General features: G+C 39.5%; 1 protein-coding gene across 1 annotated transcript in view; it reads right to left on the bottom strand.

The window, feature by feature from the left end:
* Nucleotides 1-1977: 1977 nt before the first annotated feature.
* Nucleotides 1978-22002, bottom strand: part of Klb (klotho beta) — a 31961-nt gene continuing 11936 nt past the window's right edge. The window contains exons 2-5 of the mRNA XM_027938001.3: nt 13850-14357; nt 11568-11836; nt 4564-5707; nt 1978-3776 (exon numbers count right to left, since the gene is read on the bottom strand). Coding sequence (XP_027793802.2) covers nt 3388-3776; nt 4564-5707; nt 11568-11836; nt 13850-14357 — 2310 coding nt within the window. The 3' untranslated portion in view covers nt 1978-3387. The remainder of the gene's footprint in view (nt 3777-4563; nt 5708-11567; nt 11837-13849; nt 14358-22002) is intronic.

Genomic DNA, 22002 nt, shown 5'->3' with positions numbered 1-22002 from the left:
CAATCCTTCCGAGCTACAGGGAAGGATGTTCTTTTATATTTTTTATTACTATTTTTTGCAGTGCTGGAGATTGAACACTCCTTTGAGCATGCTAGACAAACATTCTGCCACTTAGCTATATCCTCAAAACTTCAGTTCACTTTGTTGATTTTCAATGTCAAGCAAGTTTCCCTTTAAAAAGGGTTTTACAGCTGAAGTGTGGCAGTCCCCTTCAATGGCATAGTAAAACCTACCTTGATCACCCTATTTAAAAACATGGCATTAACTCATCCAGTCATCTTGCTCCTGTTGCACTTGATTCTGTCCGTAGCATTTATAAACATTTACAGTTTACCTTGTTGAGTATTGATTGTATGCTTTCTTCTGTTAGAACACAACTCTTAGGGGGATGCAATCTTCTGCACTGCTTCATTTCATTGTTTGCTGAGTGGAAACTATTGGTGAAATTTTGAGGGGTGAGGGAGAAATTTCAAAGTGGCAGTATTATAGTAAGCTAGAGACATTAGGAATGAAATAGCAATATGTGGGTAGTTGCTGCTGTGCAAATAGATTCTTCCAGGATTGAACTGATGCTAGGTATGACCTGGTAACTAGAAGAGTAATTTCCACAAAACTAGGGTGTGGTGACAGTCAAACCCAACTTTTAGGTCAGGTGTTTACATCTTACTAATGGATACACATTCCCAGAGGTAACTTACCCAGCTGGGGCAGAGTAAATCAAAATCCACTCACCAGAATGTTAGCTAAATATATAGTAAGCATAAACCCAGTGAGGTGTTTTTGGTTTTTGAGGTATAGGGACTTGGACCCCATCCTACTGTGTGGCAGGCAAGTGCTCTTTGAGACAAGATCTAAGTTGCCCAGGGTGACCTTGAGTTTGCAATTCTTTGGCCTCAGCCTCTTTGAGTTATCAGTGTGCCTCACTGTACCCAACTTAAGTTGATTTTTTTTTTTAATAAACCTGACTATTTTAGTAAGCTTGGTAGATCATGAGCCATATTAAATATTTTTTTAGTTGTAGATGGGCATAATATCTTTATTTTTATGTGGTGCTGGGGATAGAACCCAGGGTCTCAAGCATGCGAGGCAAGCCCTCTACCACTGAGCTACAACCCCAGCCCCATATTAAATATTTAGGGTTTTTCATATGACAATGACTTAAATACTCCCAAAGTGGCAGTAAGGTAAGACTTAGGCTTTAAGCTAAGGAACTTGGCTATTTGGGGGAGTTTATGGCAAAGTAATTTGAAAAGGGAAACCATGTTTTTAAGAATATGTAATGTAAACATTGAAAAATAGGCCAGATGTGGTGTACATGCATGCCTGTAATCTCAACTATTAGGAAGGTTGAGGTAGAATCTGAAGTTAAAGGCCAACCTTGACAATTTAGTGAAACTCTGTCTCAAAATAATAAGAAGGACTGGGGAAAAGAAAGTCTAATAAACTCAGAAATCATAAATAACAAGATACTTGAATCAGGGCACAAAATATTTGAAGACTAGGAAACAAAACCTGAAAATCTTTGTTATTCTGACCACATGTTTTTTTCAACACCTTGATGTTAAAAAGAGGTTGATGAGTTGATAATGAATTGTTCAATTGACACCAAAGATTTTCACTGTAACTCTTGGGTCAGGGTGAGCCTATGTGGCATAAAAGGGGAGAAGCCAAGGGGTTTTTTTTTGAGGGGGTGGTGGCGATGGTGGTGATGGTGGTGTGAGGCATGGAATCCTAGGGCCTCAAGCTTGGAGCTTGCTAAGCAAGTGCTCTATCACTTAGCTGTAGCCCATCCAAGTGATTCTTCTAAATGACTTAACTTTTTTACATAGTCAACATGTTAGAACAATTGACCAATTATAATTATGCATAGTATTAGGCACAGTAAGATCTCAAAGGGAAAAAAAAAATCTTGCAAAACATGCTTAAGACTAAGAAGGCTAGGAGAATGGGTATAATGGGAGAAAGAAGAGACAAAAGCAGTATTTTACCATTTGTATTTGACCAGCCACATAGCAAATTTATTGCCTATTCCTTCAGCATTTGCATGATCAATTTTCTCTTTACACCATCTTTGAAATAAATTGCTCTTCATGATCAGTTAGAATTCCAATTGTGTATATTTGACTTCTGACCACACATTTTTTCAATACCTTGATGTTAAAAGAGGTTGATGGGTTGATAATGAATTCTGGATACAATGAAAACTACCTTTAATTTAGGATAATTTCCTAATCTAAAAAATTATAAGCATAAATTGGTGTACATTCAGGTTCATTAAAAAAATACTCAGTTCAGATTTAAGAATTTACTTAATTCTAGCCTTACAAAGTGGTAAATAAAACAAAATAATTTTAACACACTTAGACTAGTAATACTCAACTCATCCAGAGTCACATTGCTAGGTCCAGAAAGGGCCACACTTTGTACTTTGCTGTATGCATGTAAAAAGCAGTGAAACTCTTTAGGGGGAAGAGCGGGTCTTATGGAATAATAATATGGTACTTTGCTATTGATAACCAATAAGTAAAATTTACATCTTTTTAGCTTTACTAAGTCTACCAAATCTTGTTTATCACTTCATGAAAATTGGGGAGAAGAAATGCTCAATTTATTTAAAGGTGAAATTTCTGTACTAGTCAGGTTGAGTGACTTCCTGTCTTCATAGACAGTTGGGTCCAGCTTTTAATCTTTATCCTGTGATTTTGCCATGATATCAGTTATGGAAGTTGAATTTTTCTAAAATTCACAAATCATTTAATAAGAGAGCTCACAAATTTAGATGTTTTAGAAATGCTTGATAATGTTTTTGAGAAAAACCTGTCTCACAAATTTAGATGTTTTTTAAATACTTGACAGGTTTTTTGAGAAAACAGATTGATGCACTTCAGAGTCTGCCATAACTGGCTATAGACAAGCACTGCTTACCTTGTTGAGATTTACTTTTCATTTGAGAACCACCCTGACCTAAAGGACAAAGCACCTTGTTAGAAGTGACAGAATGTCACCAACTATCCAGTTTAAAGAATAGTTTTAAATCTCTGCTATGGAGTCTGACAAACTTTCACTTTTTAAAAATAATTCTTTTAACCATGAGAAGATATTGATATTTAGAGAATAATGATGGAAATGCTTCCTGAAGCAATTTAACAGGTAATCCTCATAGTTTACAGTCATTGAAGTCTTATTCTTCAGCTCCAAGAACTGAATTTGTTGATGTCAACACCTAAGGGAAAGCTCATTTAAACCTCACTGCAGAGACATCGATTGTCATCACCTTGATTACTGCTGTATCTCAAATTGTCTTCTTTCTTACACTATGCAGGAATACTGTAAGTTCCCAGTATATAGAACTGGAGTGAATTTTTTAAGCTGTGAAGACAGATCACTTTAGCTAAGGACTCTCTTGTGGCCTTGCTTTAATGGTATGTTTTGTAAGCTCTTTGCTTTCCAAAATTGTCTTCTCTTTCGCTGATGTAAAATAGTGATTGATAATAGTAGAACCAGGGTGGAGAAGAAGCAACAACCAAAGAATATCAGTGGTTTCTTCTGCAGGAGAAATGAGCAGACAATGCACTCTGCTTTTTCTTGAGTCTGATTACATCTAGGACTACTGTTCTCTAAAGGGAAGCCACTGCTGCTGATCAGGTGATTGTAAAATTGTATGGAGGATTTAGCTCTGAAATCAGATGTGAAGAATCCGAATCTAGGTTTAGATTTTTCTTCAGTAAGTTTGAATGCATAATAGCCTTTGATTTTGACTTTATCAATAAGGTATGCTGAAAAATACCAGAAATGGAAATCATTAATTACAATGAAGTATCTTTGAATAAGAATTTAGTTTTCATTGAAACAAGCTAAACTTATATCCATAAAATAAAATGTCTTGATTCTCACTCATTAAAGGCTTTTTTTTTAAACTTTTTTTTACAATCTATGAAAATAATTAAGTTTTAAAAGATTTGAAGTAAAACTGATATATAAATCATCCAGAAATATTTTAAAAAGCAAATTTAAGAAGCAGAGCCATGAACACAATAGTTCTTATCACATTTATTCTAAGAATCACAAGCAGAAAAATCTTGCCTGTCTGTTCTCATTGTGAATCTCAGATATGCTCTTGGTGCTGCCCAGTAACCACACTGGGTTTCCCTAAGCATTCATTCTTTTCTTACTTTCTTGCTCCTATAATTCTATAAAGTCTTACTGTCCTAATCCTACAATTCTATTTTTTTGGGGGGTGGAGGATACTGGGGATTGAACTCAGGGGCACTCAACCACTGAGCCACATCCCCAGCCCTATTTTGTATTTTATTTAGAGACAGGGTCTCACTGGGTTGCTTAGCACCTTGCTGTTGCTGAGGCTGGCTTTGAACTCGCGATCCTCCTGCCTCAGCCTCCCAAATCCTGGGATTACAGGCCTGCGCCACAGTGCCCAGCTCTAATCCTACAATTCTAAACAAAGCCAACAAGGTCATTAATGAGCCTTCTCCCCTTGTTGTTTTGTTCCTGTCAGTTAACATGAACCTCACACCTTACTGTATCTAAGCTGGCCCCGAACCTCACCTTTCAGAGCCTCCTGAACGTACTTCTCCAAGTAGTACTTTCGGAGTTGATCATTTTCCAAAGACTGGTCGTCGATGCCATTAGCAGTGATGTAGATATCTACGTCTCCGTAGTTCTTCCGGATCCACCTGAGCAGCTTGCGCTCTCCCCAGGGCAGCACCGCCAGGCGAGTCGGGGAGCTCAGGCAGGTGATGTCTTGCAGGAACTGCACGTCCCTGTCCGAGTCGTAGCGGCTATCGTTCTGCTGCTCGTGCATCACGTATCTAGTGGTGAAGTGGTTTAAGGCATAGAAGTCGGCGGCGCCCTTGACCAGCCTGCGCTCGTCCTCGGTGAAGTGAGGAAGCGCAGAGCTGGAGAGCCCTTGCCGATTCTTGGAGGCTATGTACTCCCTCATCGCGGTGGGGTAGTCCCCGGTCTTGAACAGAGGATCTGCGAACCAGGCAATCTCGAACTGGAGGAAGCGCTCCGCTGCCTTCCAGTGAGAGTCGACATAGGGGTTGGCTGGTTCCGCCCAGTCGGAATGCAAGGACAGCGACACCGCGCCACGCTGGGACAGCCTGTACTGCTGGTCATAGAGGTGCCAGACCAGGGCATGTGCGATCAGCAGATTGTGGGCTGCCCTGTAGGTGTCGTTACTAGTGCGGTTGTAGATGTCACTCAGCCGGTTAGGCTCGTTGATGGTGATCCAGAGCTTCACCAAGTCTCCCAGCTCCTGGAAGCACAGCCCTGCGTAGTCCTGGAAGGCCGTGGCTGTCGACGGGTTCAGCCAGCCCCCGCTGTGTAATAGGGGCGTGGGGAGGCCTAGATGGGCGTGGGTGGGGTGATACAACGTGACCATTGGGGAGATGTTGAGCTTCAGCCCCTCGCTGATCACACACCTGTAGTACCTCAGAACTTGTTGGTTGACCTCAGACAGGTTGCCAGTGGGAAGGACTGAGGCCCAGTCCAGAGCAAACCGGTAGTGGGTGACTTTCATTCTGGTCAACATCTCAAGTTGTTTTTTGATGCTGACAAAATCTGTGCATTGAGCGGGCCGCGTTTTCAGCTTTACTCCTTCCACTCGGTGCAACAGTCTGTTGCCAGTGGCATTCCACAAGTACAGGTGAGGGTCAGTAAACTGTGGGGAGGAAGCCATCGACTCGGGCTGTGGGAAAAGAAGCACATTCAAATAAAGCACATGCTGGCTAACTGAGGCTCTCAGCAATACACCCTTTAAGAGGAAGAAGGGCCTGATCTTATGGGGCCTCTCAGGACAAGAGAAAATACATTATGCATATGTCCTTCATGATGACCTCTGTGTTCCGGCTGTTCTCCTGGTGATGCAGAGAAAAGGCCTGATGAATTGATTATCTTCCCTTCCAGCCCTTGGCATCTCCAGGGAAACCAGGAAACATAGGGAAGGAACCATACCCAGGGTATGGCTTGGAAACAAATTGAGAAAAGACTGAGAAGCCATTTTCCAGCTCATTTCACCTAAAAATCCAGGTTATACAGTGGGGTCTCATGTGATTCTCTTCAAATGCATCAGGAAATTGGCTTGCTATCCTCAGTTAAAAGCAATTATGAAAGATGGATTCTAAACCCTGTCACAAATTGAAAACAAAGGTGTAAAGGAGTTCTCAGACCGCACTTGGATTTAGAGGGGACTGGTTGACAACAGCTCCAGTTCCTAAAAGAGACGGCAGGATGGGGGTAGGCAATGACTCCTTTCATTGGCTGAATGCACCTCTCAACTTTTTCTATTTGAAAAGTCCAAGTGATATTACCTTTGCTTCAGGTGTATCTCCCCCTACTCACGTGCCTGTCAAAATACAACTGTATCTCCCCCACCTGTAAATCTGTCAGAACACAGATTTATTCATCTAAAAGAAGAGGATTGAATTCTTTCTCTATGCAAAGAACTTGGATTATGAATGGAAAGAATACCCATAAAATAAAATACCCATAAAACTCCCCGGGTTGCTGCTTGGATCTGGTAGTGTCTCATTACAGTCTGTCCTAGTCTGTACCTTTGAAACTTAGGCTTGGCAATTATATAGTGATGGAGCTGTCTCACCTGCCTCCCAGGTGTGCAGTGAGGAGTTGATGCCCTGCAAAAGGGCTCTGTCGACCCTAAAGCACTGTATAAATGTAAGGTAGTCATGACTTGGGTTTTGTTTTCCCTGGATGCAATAATTGTCTTGTAGACCTTTGAGTCTAAACTAAAACAAAGGACTTAAAAAAGGGATTTCTAAATTTAAGACTAAAAAGGGCAAATAAATGTTCTGTACTTATGTTAAAGTACTTTTTCTTTTCATGACTGAGTTTAAATGCACCAGGGAAAATGATAATTAGCCTTTGGTAAATATTTTCCCTCTAATTGTTTTCTCATGTGTCATCTTTCATAGTATAATTACAAAACCATATTACTGCCCACTTGCCATCTGCCAACCAGTTATCCAGAACATTAAACTAGAGAACATTGATCATGTGAGCATGAAGTTTAATCTGGATATAATTAATTATTTGAATGAAATCTTTCTAGCCTATATGGTCAGTTTCAGTGTGTAGAAAAGCTGACGACATTATGATATTAAAAAGGTATTCACAAAGACAATCCTGCCATGCGGCAAGGCAAGATCAAATAAATATCTGTTACTTTTTTGTTTGTTTGTGGTACTGGGAATTGAACCCATGGATGCTTTACAACTGACCTATATTCCCAGTCCTTTTATTGTTTTATTTGGAGATAAGAGCTTGCTAAATTGCCTAAGGTAACCTTAAAGAGTCCTGCCTCAGACTCTCAAATCACTGGGATTACAGATGTACACCATTGCGACTGGTGGTTTTACTTTAAAAAGTAAAGTATCTTCAGAAAGTATTAGTTTTAGGCAGCAAGTGGGTTTGATTAGCCTGCAAAGAAATCTAGTTAAATATGATGAACCCTTAACCCAGCCCCAATTCCCAGATTTTGTTTTTAAAGTTGTGTTCCCCACTAAAAGGATCCTGGGCTCCTTGGAGAATTTTTTTCCAGGTCTGGGAGAGAAAAAGAATGAGGTGATGCTGGGGCATCTAGTGCTGGAAAACAAGGAAGTGCTTAAAAACTGGAAGGTAAATGTCAAAAGATATATGAGCAGCTTGAAGGGGTCCCGGTGTGACAAGTTGTGCATAAAAATAAATAATGTTATAAAGATAATAATGAATTACAAAAAGTTGAACTTCAGAGAACCCAGCTAATAAGTGTAGAAGGAACAGTCTAATTCAAATTTCTCCATTTTGCTATCTATGAGAGGCAAGTTTCATGAATGAATTTTAAAACAGTTGTTTGAATTATTGTTCAGGAACAGGATATTCATATATTCTCTGGGTATCATCATCAGATCACTTTTTTTGGTGGGGTACCAGGAATTAAACCCAGGGGCACTTAACCACTGAACCACAACCCCTGACCCCCTTAATTTTTTTTTTTTTTAATTTCAAGATAGGGTCTCGAAATTTAGGGCCTTGCTAAGTTACTGAGGCTAGCTTTGAACTCACAATCCTCCTGCCTCAGCCTCCCAGGCCACTGGGATTACAGGAATGGACCACTGCACCTGGCTTCATCTAATCACTTCTTAATTAAAAATAAAGGTACCATTTAATTAAGAGATCTGACAAGTGCCACCTTAACCAAGAAATCTGGTGACACTACTTCAACTGCATTGATATTTTCCATAATAAAACAAATTGACATCAGGTACCTCCTGATGGGATGCACTGATAGTGTACAATATCATCTATTTATCATTTTTCCAAAACTGGTAAATTCAATCTAATAAAGAAATAATCAGAGAACTCCAAAGCATGAGACATTCTATAGTCAATTGGTCTGAATTTGTCAGAATTGCCAATACCATCAACTTTGAAGGAATTGTTCTGAATTAAAGAAGGCTAAAGATGAAAGATGTGGGCTGGGGATGTGGCTCAAGTGGTAGCGCGCTCGCCTGGCATGCGCGCGGCCCAGGTTCGATCCTCAGTACCACATACAAACAAAGATGTTGTGTCCGCTGATAACTAAAAAATAAATATTAAAAAAAATTCTCTCTCTCTCTCTCTTTAAATAAAATAAAATAAAAAGATGAAAGACGTGTGACCTTTCTTTGCATTCTTGATCCAAAAATAATTTTAAATCTATAAAGGACATTTTTGGAATATTTAGAAAATTTGAATATAGATTGTATATAAGATGGATTGAATCAATGTTAAATGTTCTGGGCCTCTTGATGATGGAGTGATACAGGAGAATGTCCTTGTTTTGGGAGATACATGCCGAAATATTTCGGGGTGGAGCATAATGATGTCTGCAATTTATCCATGGTTCATAGAAGAGAGGGGCTGAGATAAAGTAGATGTGACAATGTTAGACGGCCATGGTGGTGCACAACTATAATCTCAGAGGCTCAGGAGGCAGAAGCAGGAGGATCACAAGTTCAAGGCCCGCCTCAGAAACTTAGTAAGGCCCTAAGCAACTTAACAAGACCCTATCTTAAAAAATAAAACAGGCTGGGGATGAGCACCTGGGTTCAATCCCTGGTACCAAAAAAAAAAAAAAAAAAAGTGACAACATGAATAATTGGTCAGTCTTGAGGAAGAGAATATGTGTTTTTGTTGTACAAGTGTCAAATTTTTCAAAATAAAATGGTGAAGGAACAAAGGATACTAGAGACTAGAGGAAAGTAAGATGGGAATGTGTGGGGTTAGGTATAGTAATATTTTTGAACTGTTAATTTCATTTTGTTAGTCTTTCTGAAGACAATATCCAATTTTCTGCCCACATAGCATCTAGTCATATATCCTTTGGCTGATTTTTCAAAAACCAACATAATTTTCTTTGGCAAATCATTCATCCCCATTCTTAGTCCAAGTTGATGAACAGAAGCTGACTTTCCTGGGCTCTGAGGGGTGAGTACACAGGATCAGTTCTTTCTCCTAAAACTAGGAGTAGGGCAGATATCACAGTGTCAATCACTGGGAAGCTGCTGGGTCTTCAGCTAAAGCAGGAACTTGAAGGTTGGATCTCCCATACAGGTGGGAGAAGTAGCTCTTATATCCCCTCAGGTCTTTACCTGCCAGGTCTGGAGTTGTGAAAAATATCAACCTACTGAAGTCATAGGGAAAAGATGGTCATAGGAAGGAAGAAGTAGGAACTGGATAAATAGGTGGTTTAAGAGAGGACACAAGCAGAAGATGAATCACTGTTTATGTTACTTTTAGTAGCCACAGGGGTTGAGATTCATAACCTGTGAATCTCAAAAATTACATATATTTTTTTGCACCAGGAAGTGAACCCGGGGATGTTTAACAACTGAGTCACATCCCTAGCCCTTTCTATTTTCTGTTTTGAAGCAGAGGCTCACGAAGTTACTTAGGGCCTCACTAAATTGCTGAGACTGGCCTGGAATTTGTTATCCTCCTGTTTCAGCCTTCTGAATTCCTGGGATCACAGGTGTGCGCCACTATGCCTGTCAATAACCTGTGAACTTTGGTCACTTGTGGTTTGGACCCTTTTGTCTGGTCCCATTCCTGTACAACTCATTGTCTTTTCATACACTTCTAGAGTACAGGAAATTGTATGTTATTGTGAAGTTCTATAGCATAGTGTTCAGGAGACAGACCTGGGTAACCTGCGGACAAGTTATGTAACTTCCCTAAACCTCAGCTTTCTGGTCTGTAAAATGAGATTTTTAAGATTAAATAGAATGTGCATGCATGTAATAGTTACATGCTTGGCAAAAAGTATGGGCTTTAAAAATAGTTATTAGGAAAAATTAAAAAAAAAATAAAAGTAGTTCTTAGGGATGGGGCTGTAGCTCAGTGGCAGAGCGCTTGCCTAGCATGTGTGAGGCACTGAGTTCAATCCTCAGCACCACCTAAAAATATAAAAAAATTAAATAAAGGCTTGCTGTCCATCTATAACTATAATAAATTTTTTAAAAAAAATAAAAATAGTTATTTGGGAAAGAGCATTGTGTATCTGAAGGCTTCCAGACTGTCTGATAATAGTTCTGCCACTACTTGTGTTGCCTTGGGAAAATTGATAGGTCTCATTTTCCTGGCCTGTAAAATAAAGAATTTGGAATGGAAAGTCTCTACACCCATACCTGGCTCTAAAAGGTGATCTCATTCACTCTCCTGATTCTAAGAGATGAGGACTTGCCATGTGCCTGGTGCTGCCCTACTAAAGCATACAGCAGACATCAAATAATTAAACATCTCTGCCCGGGCTGGGGATGTGGCTCAAGCGGTAGCATGCTCGCCTGGCATGCGTGCGGCCCGGGTTCGATCCTCAGCACCACATACAAAGATGTTGTGTCTGCCGAAAACTAAAAAATAATAAAAAAAATTAAAAAAAAAAAAAAATCTCTGCCCTCACGCACCTTGCATGGTAGAAGAGAAGACAAGTGATAAATAAGAAAAATGTATAAGGTTCATAGTAAGTTAGATGGTGAAGAGTTCTGTATAGAAATACAGAGCAGGGAAGAGATGTAATAGGGTGGATTTAGGGTTTTTGATTGCAGGGAAGTCTGATTGAGAAGGAGACATTTGAGCAAACATTGGAAAGAGGTGAATAATGAGATGTCGGGGGTGCTCCACGGGGTTATGGAGATCTCAGAAGGCAAATTACCCAGATCTACTATTTGCTTAAATAAAGGACTGCTAATGATTTGCTTTTGGCCAAACAAAAATATATAAAATTGTTTTTTCTCACAGAGAAATGGTCTTAAGTTCTGTCTGAACTATACACTTCCAGAGGGCAGCCTCTTGGTCACTTGGACTCCCTCACCAAGTAAACCTTCTGGCCCATGAAAATGTCTCAGCACTCATCTCCTTCTTCCTCTTTCTTCAACTCTGCTCCATTACCTCTAAATAACCATGGTATTTGACATTGCCTAATACCTATCTTCCTAGCTATCATTGAGTAAATGAAATAAAACATGGTGTCCTATCTTCTCCAGTTTATGGTTGATTTGGAGGTAGCCACTTACCTTAAGAACAGATTCAGTGATACCCCAGGAGAAGTCACAGGGAAACTGACCCTGCATATCTGGCGTGGACTCTTTCAAAATAAAACCATTTTCTTGTATGATCTGTTTATAGTAATGTGCTGAGGACTTGGGTTTTCTTTCTTTCTGTTTACTATTAAAATCCACATAAAATAATCCTCGCCGGGTGTTGTAAGCATCATGCCACTCAAAACCATCCAAGAGAGACCAGGCAGTATAACCAAACACTTGAATATCATCAATCCTTATTGCTGCACAAAGAAAAAAAAAGCAGAGACATTCAGAAAGGTAAACACTCCAATTTACAATTTCACTAACAACATGGCAGGGGACAGTGTATTGTGAAACCAACCTTTCCCTTGATTTGCGGGCCAGTTATATCAAATAGAAAATGCATGTTCCTTCCTGAAACATGGCAGTTATTTTAATCTAGAATGGTACCCCTATTCACATCACCCCTCATAACTGAATGGCACAAAGGATCAAATGAAAAATATTACTGAGATTTAGTGTGGAGATCTGTGACGGGGGGCATGATAATTTCTACAACCCTCTGGGACTAATGCAGATGTCTGCTAGTGACCAAGAGTTTCTCTCACTTCAAATTTGGTTTTGTTCCCATTTGTGGACAGAGAAACTGTTCTCCAGGGACTGAAAAGTCAATTCTTAGAAGTAGCATAAGTCTGTGTAGATATAAGGAGGCAAAAGAGACAAAGTGATGTAAGAGAATGAGCTCTGACTGGGCCCAAGGGCAGGGTGCCCAGGGCCTTGCCCTGCTGTGTTCCTGGGAGGGTGTTATTGGGCAAGTTTCTTGGCCTCAGTTTCCTTATTTGCAAACAGAATATATTGGAAAGGATGATCTCTAAGGGCCTTTCTAGCTTTAAAACTCTGAATTAATAAATTGCAGGAATGGGTAAAAATAAATTGTGAGTATCAACATAAGCAACAAAACCAACAAATTCCCATATTAGCCCTGATTTTCCCTCCCCCCCCTCTTTGTTTCTTTCTTTCTACTTTCTGACAGTACCTAGGGATTGAACCCAGGGCTTCCCACATGCTAGGCAAGTGCTCTACCACTGAATTACATCCCCAGCCCACTCTGAATCATTTTCCTTAAAAGCTTTCATTTCTATTTTAGAAATGCCTCAGTTTTGCATTTTGGGGGTTTATCACTGACATTCTTTCCCTAAAAGGTGGAAAATCCATGGCAAAAGATTCCAAGAGGTAGAGTGGACACCTCTTCTGCCCAAGTGCGGAGAACTTGACCCAGGACCTGTGGGCAGTATCCTCTGCTCTGAGGTCCCTCTTGTGCATGTGGCTTGTGACTGGGTATAGCTCTTCCATGCTGTTCCTTCTTGCAATCTGGAACAGCAGAATTGGGGCAGTCTTGCTCTCCCTGAGGACCCTCCCTGAAGAAGCTGGGGTTTTCTTGTAGACTAGTGACTTCTAAAAAGAGCTACAGAGTTTTAGCAAGATCCACAGAGAATTCCTTTATTGGATGAAAGGAGCCCAATTCTGTAGGGAATAAAACCATCATAACCTGAGCTTGACTTTGGTTCCATTGTTTCAGTCACCTGAAGATGTCCTGCTTGAGTAATGGAAAAGGAATGAGGAGATATGTTGAGGTCAGAGGAAATCACTAGGATTAATAGAAATTTCTCAGTTTTGTCTTCAGACCTTTTATCATCCAGTCACATAATAAAAGAGTAAATGGATCATAATTTCAAGAAGTATCTTAGAATAAAGTACAACCTAATAGGGAACTTTAAACTTATCTCTTTTAGCATTGTATCATTTATAAAGAATAAAACATCATATTCCCAACAATTAAAGGTCAACCTGTAGTCTGAAATTATTTTGACCTTAAACTTTTATTTAAGAAAGGACATAAAGTTGGGCATGGTGGTGCATGCCTGTAATCCTAGTGACTCAGGAGGCTGAGGCAGGAGGATCGAGAGTTCAAAGTCAGCCTCTGCAAAAGTGAGGTGTTAAGCAACTCAGTGAGACCCTTTCTCTAAATAAAATACAAAATAGGACTGGTATGTGGCTAAGTGGTTGAGTGCCCTTGAGTTCAATCCCTGATTTCCACCACCCCAGCACCCCGAAAAAAAAAGAAAGGGCATGGGAATAATACTTAAAAGTTCTATCAACATTGTACAATATGAAATAAACCCACAACAACAATGATTACACATTCAAAGGGGACTTTAAATATCCTATAAGGATTCAACATTTTTAAAAATTTGAGCTAATGTGCAACCCACCTTGAAGAACCTGGTTGAGGAATTTCTTCATCATGTAGATGGCTGTGGTGTCTTCTGTCTTCACATAACTATCCGTGAACCAACCATTCTCGGTAATCAAGATTCGGGGGTTTCCATATTCCAGTTTAATCCAGTTCAGCACTTTTCTTAAATTGAGTGACAAATTTTGCCCCATTTTATCTATGGTGTTTGGGGGCTTGAAATTATTGGGTCCAAAGGAAAAGGCAAAGAAGTCAGCCGTGCCCCTTACCTCCTCCTTCTCTGCTTCTGAGAAAAGGGGTAGAATGGAGAGCGACTTCTTCATGGTATCTGGATAGTCGCCATTCCCATGAATAGGGGTGGCAAACCATCCGAGCACAGAAACCATGGATTCTTGGCACATGCTCACATCCATTGTGTTTTCTGACCTGTTTGGCTCAATCCAATGGGATCCCAATGTGATCGATACATAGCCTTTCTGATGTGGGCGGAAATTTCTGTTGTAGTTATGCCAAACTTTTGAATGAGCCTAATAAGAAGAAAATATCATTGACCTTTATTGTCCTTACAAGGGTTGTAAAACGACTGATGATACAAGGTAAAATGGCTAATAGTAAAGCTCACCACCTAAGAAAATAGTTGTGAGGGCTGAATGAATTTAACATATGTGAATGGCGTTAGAACAGTGTCTGGTACAGAGTAAACACTCTACAGGTCTCTGGTATTATTTCCATTATTATAAAAGGATGGCAGGTATTGCCCGAGGCAGAAAACCAATAGAAAGAGTGTGGGCTCTGGCAGCACACCTGGGCTTGAAGTTCATGCATACTGTGAGGCATGAAGCAAGTCACTTAACCTTTCTGAAATCTCTTACAGCCCAACTGTAGAATGAGACTGATAATATAGCATGAGATTAATAATACTAATATCCTTTGTAAGGTTGATGTCAGATTTAGAACTAATGCATGTATAAAATATGTGGCATAGGGCTGGGGTTGTGGCTCAGTGGTAGAGCACTTGCCTAGCATGTGTGAGGCCCTGGGTTCAATCCTTAGCACCACATAAAAATAAATAAAATTAAGGTATAAAAAAAATTTGTGGCATAGAATACAGCACATAGAAGTACCACCAAAAGATGGATCTTATTATTACTGGTCCTCCTAGAGTTTACATTTCCAGGTGAGCTCTCTTGTAATAGAGCCTATTGATCAGTTTCAAGTCTATTTAATAGATACTAACTGGCACTTACTGAATGTGTGGCGTGCCCTGCCTTAAGAAGCTGAAATATGACATGGGAACTTGTTCTCAGGAAACTACTCATTGGGAAAATAAGACTGAAATATGATGAAGAGAAACATATAAAAATATATAAAATAAAACATTAAAAGAAAATTTAACCAAAAGCTAGAAGATATAGTTCAGTAAAGAGCCATGAGCTATGGCTGAAGGAGGAACAAATGTTAAGGACTCAAATTAAGGATTCCTGGCCCATTAAATGCCCAAAGCCACTTCTCTGTACTGGTCAACCATGGAATTGTCCTTTCTCTATACCATAGTTACTGCTCTTCCCCTCAGAATTTGACTTGTTTGCCTCCTTTTTTTTTAATCTTTTTTTTTTTTAGTTGTAGGTGGACACAGTTCCTTTATTTCCTTTATTTTATTGATTTATATGTGGTGCTGAGGCTGGAACCCAGGGCCTCATTTGTGCTAGGTGAGCGAGCACTGCACCTCTGAGCCGCAACTTCAGCCCCATTTGCTTGTCTCCTGATGTCTCTCCCCACATCTCTCAATTTCTTATCTATTTGACAAATGCAAACTCTTGTTTATTTATTTATTGTGGTACTGGGAATTGAATGCAGGGTCTCATACATGATAGGCAAGAAGAAGCTTTACACTGGGCTCTATCTCCAGCCCTTTTTATTTTATTTGGAGACATGGTCTCACTAAGTTGCCCAGGCTGGCCAGGAGCCAGTGTTCCTCCTGCCTCAGCCTACCAAGTAGCTGGGATTACAGGTGTGCACTACAATACCTGGCCAAACCCTTATTATTTTTAACCTATGATGCCCTTTTAGTTTTGTTCCTTAGCTTTTCTTTTGCTCAAAGGTGATGTTTATATCAGGACAAACCATTTGAAACTGCCTTTTTGTAGGTCAAAAATAATAAAATATGAGCAATGAATTCAAACTGGTTAGATCTTATGAGCTTGAAAATGTTCTATAAATCCTGTTAGGGTGGGGAAAGTTTGTGTTGATGTAAGGGGTGAGGATTCCAAAACTGGTGCCATCCTCCTTAATGCAAGGAAAGCTAATTTAAATCATTCCTTGGAAGATTTTCTACAGGGGTGGATGCCTTGAGGCATCTCTGATCTTACTAGATTTTCACTGGGAGATCCTGGAAACACCTAGAAATTTTTTCTTTTCTTTCTTTTTCTTTTTCTTTCTTTCTTTTTAAAAATTCTTTTAGTTGTATACAATGCCTTTGTTTTTATTTATTTATTTTTATATGTGCTGAGGATCGAACCCAGGGCCTCAGTGCACTAGGCGAGCACCCTACCACTGAGTCACAACCACAGCCCTGGAAATCTTTAAGAACATTTTCTCTCAGAATAATTTAGACTCTAGCCTCTTGTCTTCCTCTGACCTGAGGTCAGAGCTTCTGGAAGGAATCACAGAGGAGCAGGGAACACATGGCATACAGCCTTACATGGTCTTAGCCACTCTGTGGAATTTTCTGGGGCTAGAAACACTGAGGAAAATCTTGAAAAGTGTTTTTTTTTCTTTTAAAATAGTTTTTAGTGGTGGATGGACACAATACCTTTATTTTATTTTTATGTGGTGCTGAGGATCGAACCCAGGGCTTCGCACATGCTAGGTGAGCGCTTTACTGCTGAGCTACAACCCCAGCCCCTTCTTTCTTTCTTTCTTTCCTTTTTATTTTGTTTCAAAATAAAAAGCGCATTACTAGGATTCAGGTGGGGGCAGGGGTGTTCTTTGCTTTATTCTCATTTCATCTCTCGGTAGCTTGAGTGCTTTCATCCATAGAGAACACAGTGACCAGCAGCTCTCTTCAGGGCTGTCATGTGCCTCTGATATGTACCCAGAAAAGCACCACACATGTGTAAACTAGCTGCCTTGCAAATAAGATACTACGGGATGCTAAAGAGAGGGTGAGGTACAATCAGCATCAATGTATTAACCTAGTCCTAATTGGAATCAGCACGCCTAATAGGGAAAAACAGGGCAGAAGAATTTATTCAAAAGAGATGTAATAGTTACCTACTTCAGAAATTATACGAAAGATGACCTAGGCTGTGATAAAAATCTTGGTTCCATAAGAATTTAAATGAAACACAGAGCAGCATAGAGAACAACAGGCATATTATACCTCAGCAAGGCCTTTCCCACCTGTTTTCTGGATACCCATATGCATGTATTATCATACCCCAAGGTGACCTTCATGTTCCACTGTGTCTCTTTCACCATTGCTGCTATTTGCATAGGCTATCAAGGTATCTGAGGTTATCTTTACTCAGGGTTGAAGACAGCCTCTCCGTTCTCCGTCGAGAATGGGGGAGGTTCTCTCTGTGGTACATATGGTTATACCTTGGTCCTTTTGCCAAGTCACAAGGTAAAAATGTTTTGCTCCGAGATAGTGAATTTGACACAAATCTTGATGAAACAGGGATATCTACAGGTGTTATTTGAATTACACTCATAAAGGAGTTCTGTTGGAAAGACTAAAACAGGATTCGTAGAATGCAAACTGGGCCCAGCACCCTTGCACAGCGGCATGGACAGTTCCCCAAGGTTACCCACTATCTTGCACAAGGCCATCTACCTTTGGAATGATGAGTTAAGGGAGCTTCAGCCTTTGTTCTTTAGATTCCCTAGCTTAACAGGGAAGTGAGCTGTTTTTTCCTTTTGAGCCAGGTCTCAGGGGCCCATGTCATTGAGACAGTGAGGCGGGGTGGGAGGCTAATATCTCTTCTGGTTCCCTCCTCCAGTCTAACATGCCTGCTGCCTTTGATACCCCTGGAAGTACAGACTCAGATAAATTCTGTGGAAGATAGGAAACAAATAAGATAGCAGCCACAACTTAAGAAAGAGATGAGGAGAGGGTTAGAGGTCAGGAGAACATGAGGGGCATTGGTGGAAAGGATGGAGTGAGGACAAATGCACAAACTCAGCACATCACACATGGGCATTAAAGGAACTCTCAATACTTTGCCAAAAGTTAAATTTTCCATATCTTTGCATGATTTTAGTCACGTTTCTTCATGTGAACTGTAAACTAGTCTGTTATTAAAAAGCTACTTACTAAAAGTATTAAATAAAATCTGTTAAAGAAAATTTATTTAAAAGCTCCAAAATCATAACAATGTTTTCATATTTCTGTGTTCCTGTTCAGCCTTTCCAAATACATTTCCCAGTTAAAATCACTTTAAACATTTCCCACTATTTTAGTTTCATAATTATCTTAATAGTATCACAATTCAACAGTTTGATAAAATATGATTTACTTGGGCATCTCTCTTTTAATAGAAATTAATTATTTTTTTTGTGGTGCTGAGGATTGAACCCAGAGCCTTGTGCATGCTAGGTAAGTACTCTACCAGAAGAACTGTATCCTCAGCCCAAAATTAACTTGTTTTTATTCATTCTTTTCTCCTGTGATAAATAATATGGTAATAACTAACTTTGTGCATATAGCTTTTAATTTATTTGAATTATTTCCTTTTGGTTATCCTAGGAATGGACTTTTTTTTTTTTTTGTCCTGGGGATTGAACACAGTGGAAGTTACCACTAAGCTATGTTGAGACAGGATCTTGCTAAATTGCTGAGGCTGGCCCAGAACTTGCAATCCTCCTGCCCCAGCTCCTGAGTCACTGGAATTATAGGCATGTGCCACCATGCGTAGCTAGACTATTTATTTATTTATTAAAAATACCTATTTTTCAGTTGTAGTTGGACACAATACCTTTATCTTATTTATTTATTTATTATGTGGTGCTGAGGATCGAACTCAGGACCTTGCACGCGGTAAGCGAGTGTGCTACTGCTGAGCCATAATCCCAGCCCAGGATTATTTAGTTTTTAAATTGTATTAAATTCCCAAATTGCTTCCCATACTTTTTTTTTCCCATTGGTTTCAGTGTTCTTTGACCATCTGTTGCAAAACACTGATAGCTTTATTTGTGAATAAATGGCCTTTGAGAATGACATAAAGGTGTTACTCACCTACATGGTCCTATAGGGGAAATGAATGACACTGGTCTGGCAAGCGGGAGACCTGAGCTCTAGTGCTGGTTCTGCTACTTATAAGCTTTATGATCTCAAACAAATCATTTCCCTCTCAGAGATCTCCGTTTCCTCCTTCATTATACGGAGCTAAAAATAAATACTCTAAAGAATTATTGTGAAGATCTAATGAGACCATAGAGGTGAAGACCCTATGAAAGTGTAAACGTGAAGTACTTTGAAATAGAAAGTTGAAAATAATTCAACTTGCTATGAAAAATCACAATGGAAATGTGATGGGGCATGAAGAGTCTCCTGCAGGTTGCTCCTAAGCCCTTACCTTTCCCATTTTTGCGGGTAGACGTTTGTCCTTGTTTATTATTCGTAGTGGTTTGAGTTTCATTCGTTGTCCTTTTGGACTGGGATTAATCTCAATTTGATTCTGTTTTCATCTATTCAGCACTTCTTTATATGTGTGTGTGTGTCAAGTTTTATGCTAATTACACATGTTCCTCTTCCAGATTATTTAACATTAATTTATTCTGAATTCCACACATATTTATTGACTGGTTAATGAAGGCAAACTTTAGTGTTCATTGCTAAAAACATATGTGACTATTATTGCCTTAAAGTACATCATTATGTAACCATTATTTAGTTAAATTTTTTGACAATCGTAACTTCTCTTGGAAAATATATTTTACTTTCATTAATTTTAGGAGACAATTCAGTATTAACAAAAGTTACCACCTTTGGGCTAGGGATGTGGCTCAGTGACAGAGTGTTTGCCTAGAGTGCCTGAGGCCCTGGGTTTAGTCCCCAGCATCATAAATAAATAAATACAATTATTGCTATCTTTCATAAGAAGAATATTGTACCCATTCTATTCACCCCACCTCCTGCCCAAGCTCTGGTGATTGAACTCAGACACATTCTATAAGTAAGTTATATTCCCAGCACTCATTGCCTCTTTTTTTTTGAGACAGGATCTCACTAGGTTGCCCAGGCTGCCCTCCAATTTGCAATCCTTCCTCAATCTACTGAGTAGCTGAGATTACAGGCTTGTGCCACAGTGCCAAGCCTGAAATAATATTTTAAGTAACATAAATGTTATTACACAGCTATAATAACATTTATGTTAGCTTCAGTAAAATTGAAGCTAAAATGGCCTGAGTTGCTGACTTGAAGCCTTTCCTCAGAATTTAAGAACAAAGAGTTAAAGATAGTCAATATAGAAGCCACCCTGGAAATTATAAATAATGTATTATTATAATAATAAAAAATAAGACCTACCATTTTCAGGGCCTGCAGCAAAGGCAGATTTATCATGACTAATGAAGCTAAGCTTCAGGGCCTTTCACTGACCCAGGTCCTTGGTGATATTCTATGTGGATTGGAAAACCAGGCTACAATTGGACGCATTTCTAGGTAAGAATTTCTGGTATTCCTGCAAGGACCTTAGGAAAAAAAGATATCTGACTTTTCAAGTCTGAAGTAATTTTTTTTGAGATATTTTTCTCATTTATAAGTGTCAGGCCCACAAAACTTGGATCCACACCTGGCCTAGGACCTTTATTTTTTGTTAGTTTGTTTTGCAGTACTAGGGATTGAACCTAGGGATGCTCTACCACTACACTATCTTCAGTCCCTTTTAGTTTATGCTCAGGCTGGCCTCGAACTTGTGATCCTCCTGTCTTACCCTTCCCAGTTGCTGAATTACAGAACATGGGTCACCTAACTAAAAGCTTCTTAAGTATGGCAACTATCTATCTTATTCACAGTTGTACACAGGCATAGAATACTTGTTGAATGAATGCTCCTGGTGAATCAGCTATGACCTGTTGTTGATAATACAGCTTCTGCAAGAAAGGTCTTACACGTCCCATTTTAGAGAATAAACTGAGACTGAACAGTGATGGTGTCAGGACTTGAACCCAGGGCTCTAATCACTTTTCCCCACCCTCCTGCTTTCCGTATGTCTGCCAGTTCTAAATTTTGAAGCTGTTGGGGAAGGGCTATTTGACATGAACCACAACACATTGTTATAAATTTTTATTTTTTAAAATGTATTTGGCTATTAAAAGAACTAAATAGTCCCAGAAAGAAACTACAACACCCCACTCTTGCATGCTGAGAATAAAATATATTTATATATTACTGGAAATCAGGACAATCATAAAGGTCATGGAGGACCTGCCAGCAAATTTGGGGTGTTTAGAAAACCATGTGGTTATCCAAGTGCCCAGCACAGCGTGTAACATGCCTCTTTCCTAGAATCAGCAAGGTTGGTATTACTGGTGTCAGAGGCTAACTGAATTCCTTTGGGATCATCCCTACATTGACTGCCTTTCCCTGAGGACGGTGATGTTTATACCACTGTAATTAGACTGGAAGGACAGAGATGCTCTGCCTACATAGCATTTTGGACAGTGCCAACTTCAAATAAGAGTGGAATGGTTCTTAAAGTCTTAAAGACTTTGATGATCAAATTGAATAATGACTGCATTAAGAGCCATCAAGTTTGCTTCTTCTTCTTCTTCTTTTTTTTTTTTGCGGAGGTGGAGATTTGGCAGAGGGTCTTAAGAACTCATAGCTTCATAGATGCCTTTATCCTGCTTCACTCTGCTTCACTAGCTGGGGCATCCCCTCACTATCTAATGGGGAGCTCATCAGAATTTTCTTCTGGTTCATTCTTTTCCTTTCAGAAAGTTATATACAATCAGCAAAAAACAAGTTTGTTTGCAGTGCTGTGGATTAAACTCAGGAGGGCTTCTCACATGCTAAGCAAGCCCTCTACCACTCAATTATATCCCAGATCCTATCTGGCTATTGTTTCAGAGTAACCTGTTTTCAGTTTTTGTCCATTTGCTTAAATTCAAGCCTACAAATATTTATTCAATAAACATAAGGTACTGCAGTAGACATTTAGAAAAAAA

Source organism: Marmota flaviventris, chromosome 7 (assembly GCF_047511675.1).
Source record: "Marmota flaviventris isolate mMarFla1 chromosome 7, mMarFla1.hap1, whole genome shotgun sequence".
Taxonomy (NCBI): domain Eukaryota; kingdom Metazoa; phylum Chordata; class Mammalia; order Rodentia; family Sciuridae; genus Marmota; species Marmota flaviventris.
Note: the sequence above shows the minus strand (reverse complement) of the source record. Positions and strands in the feature narration are given on the sequence as shown.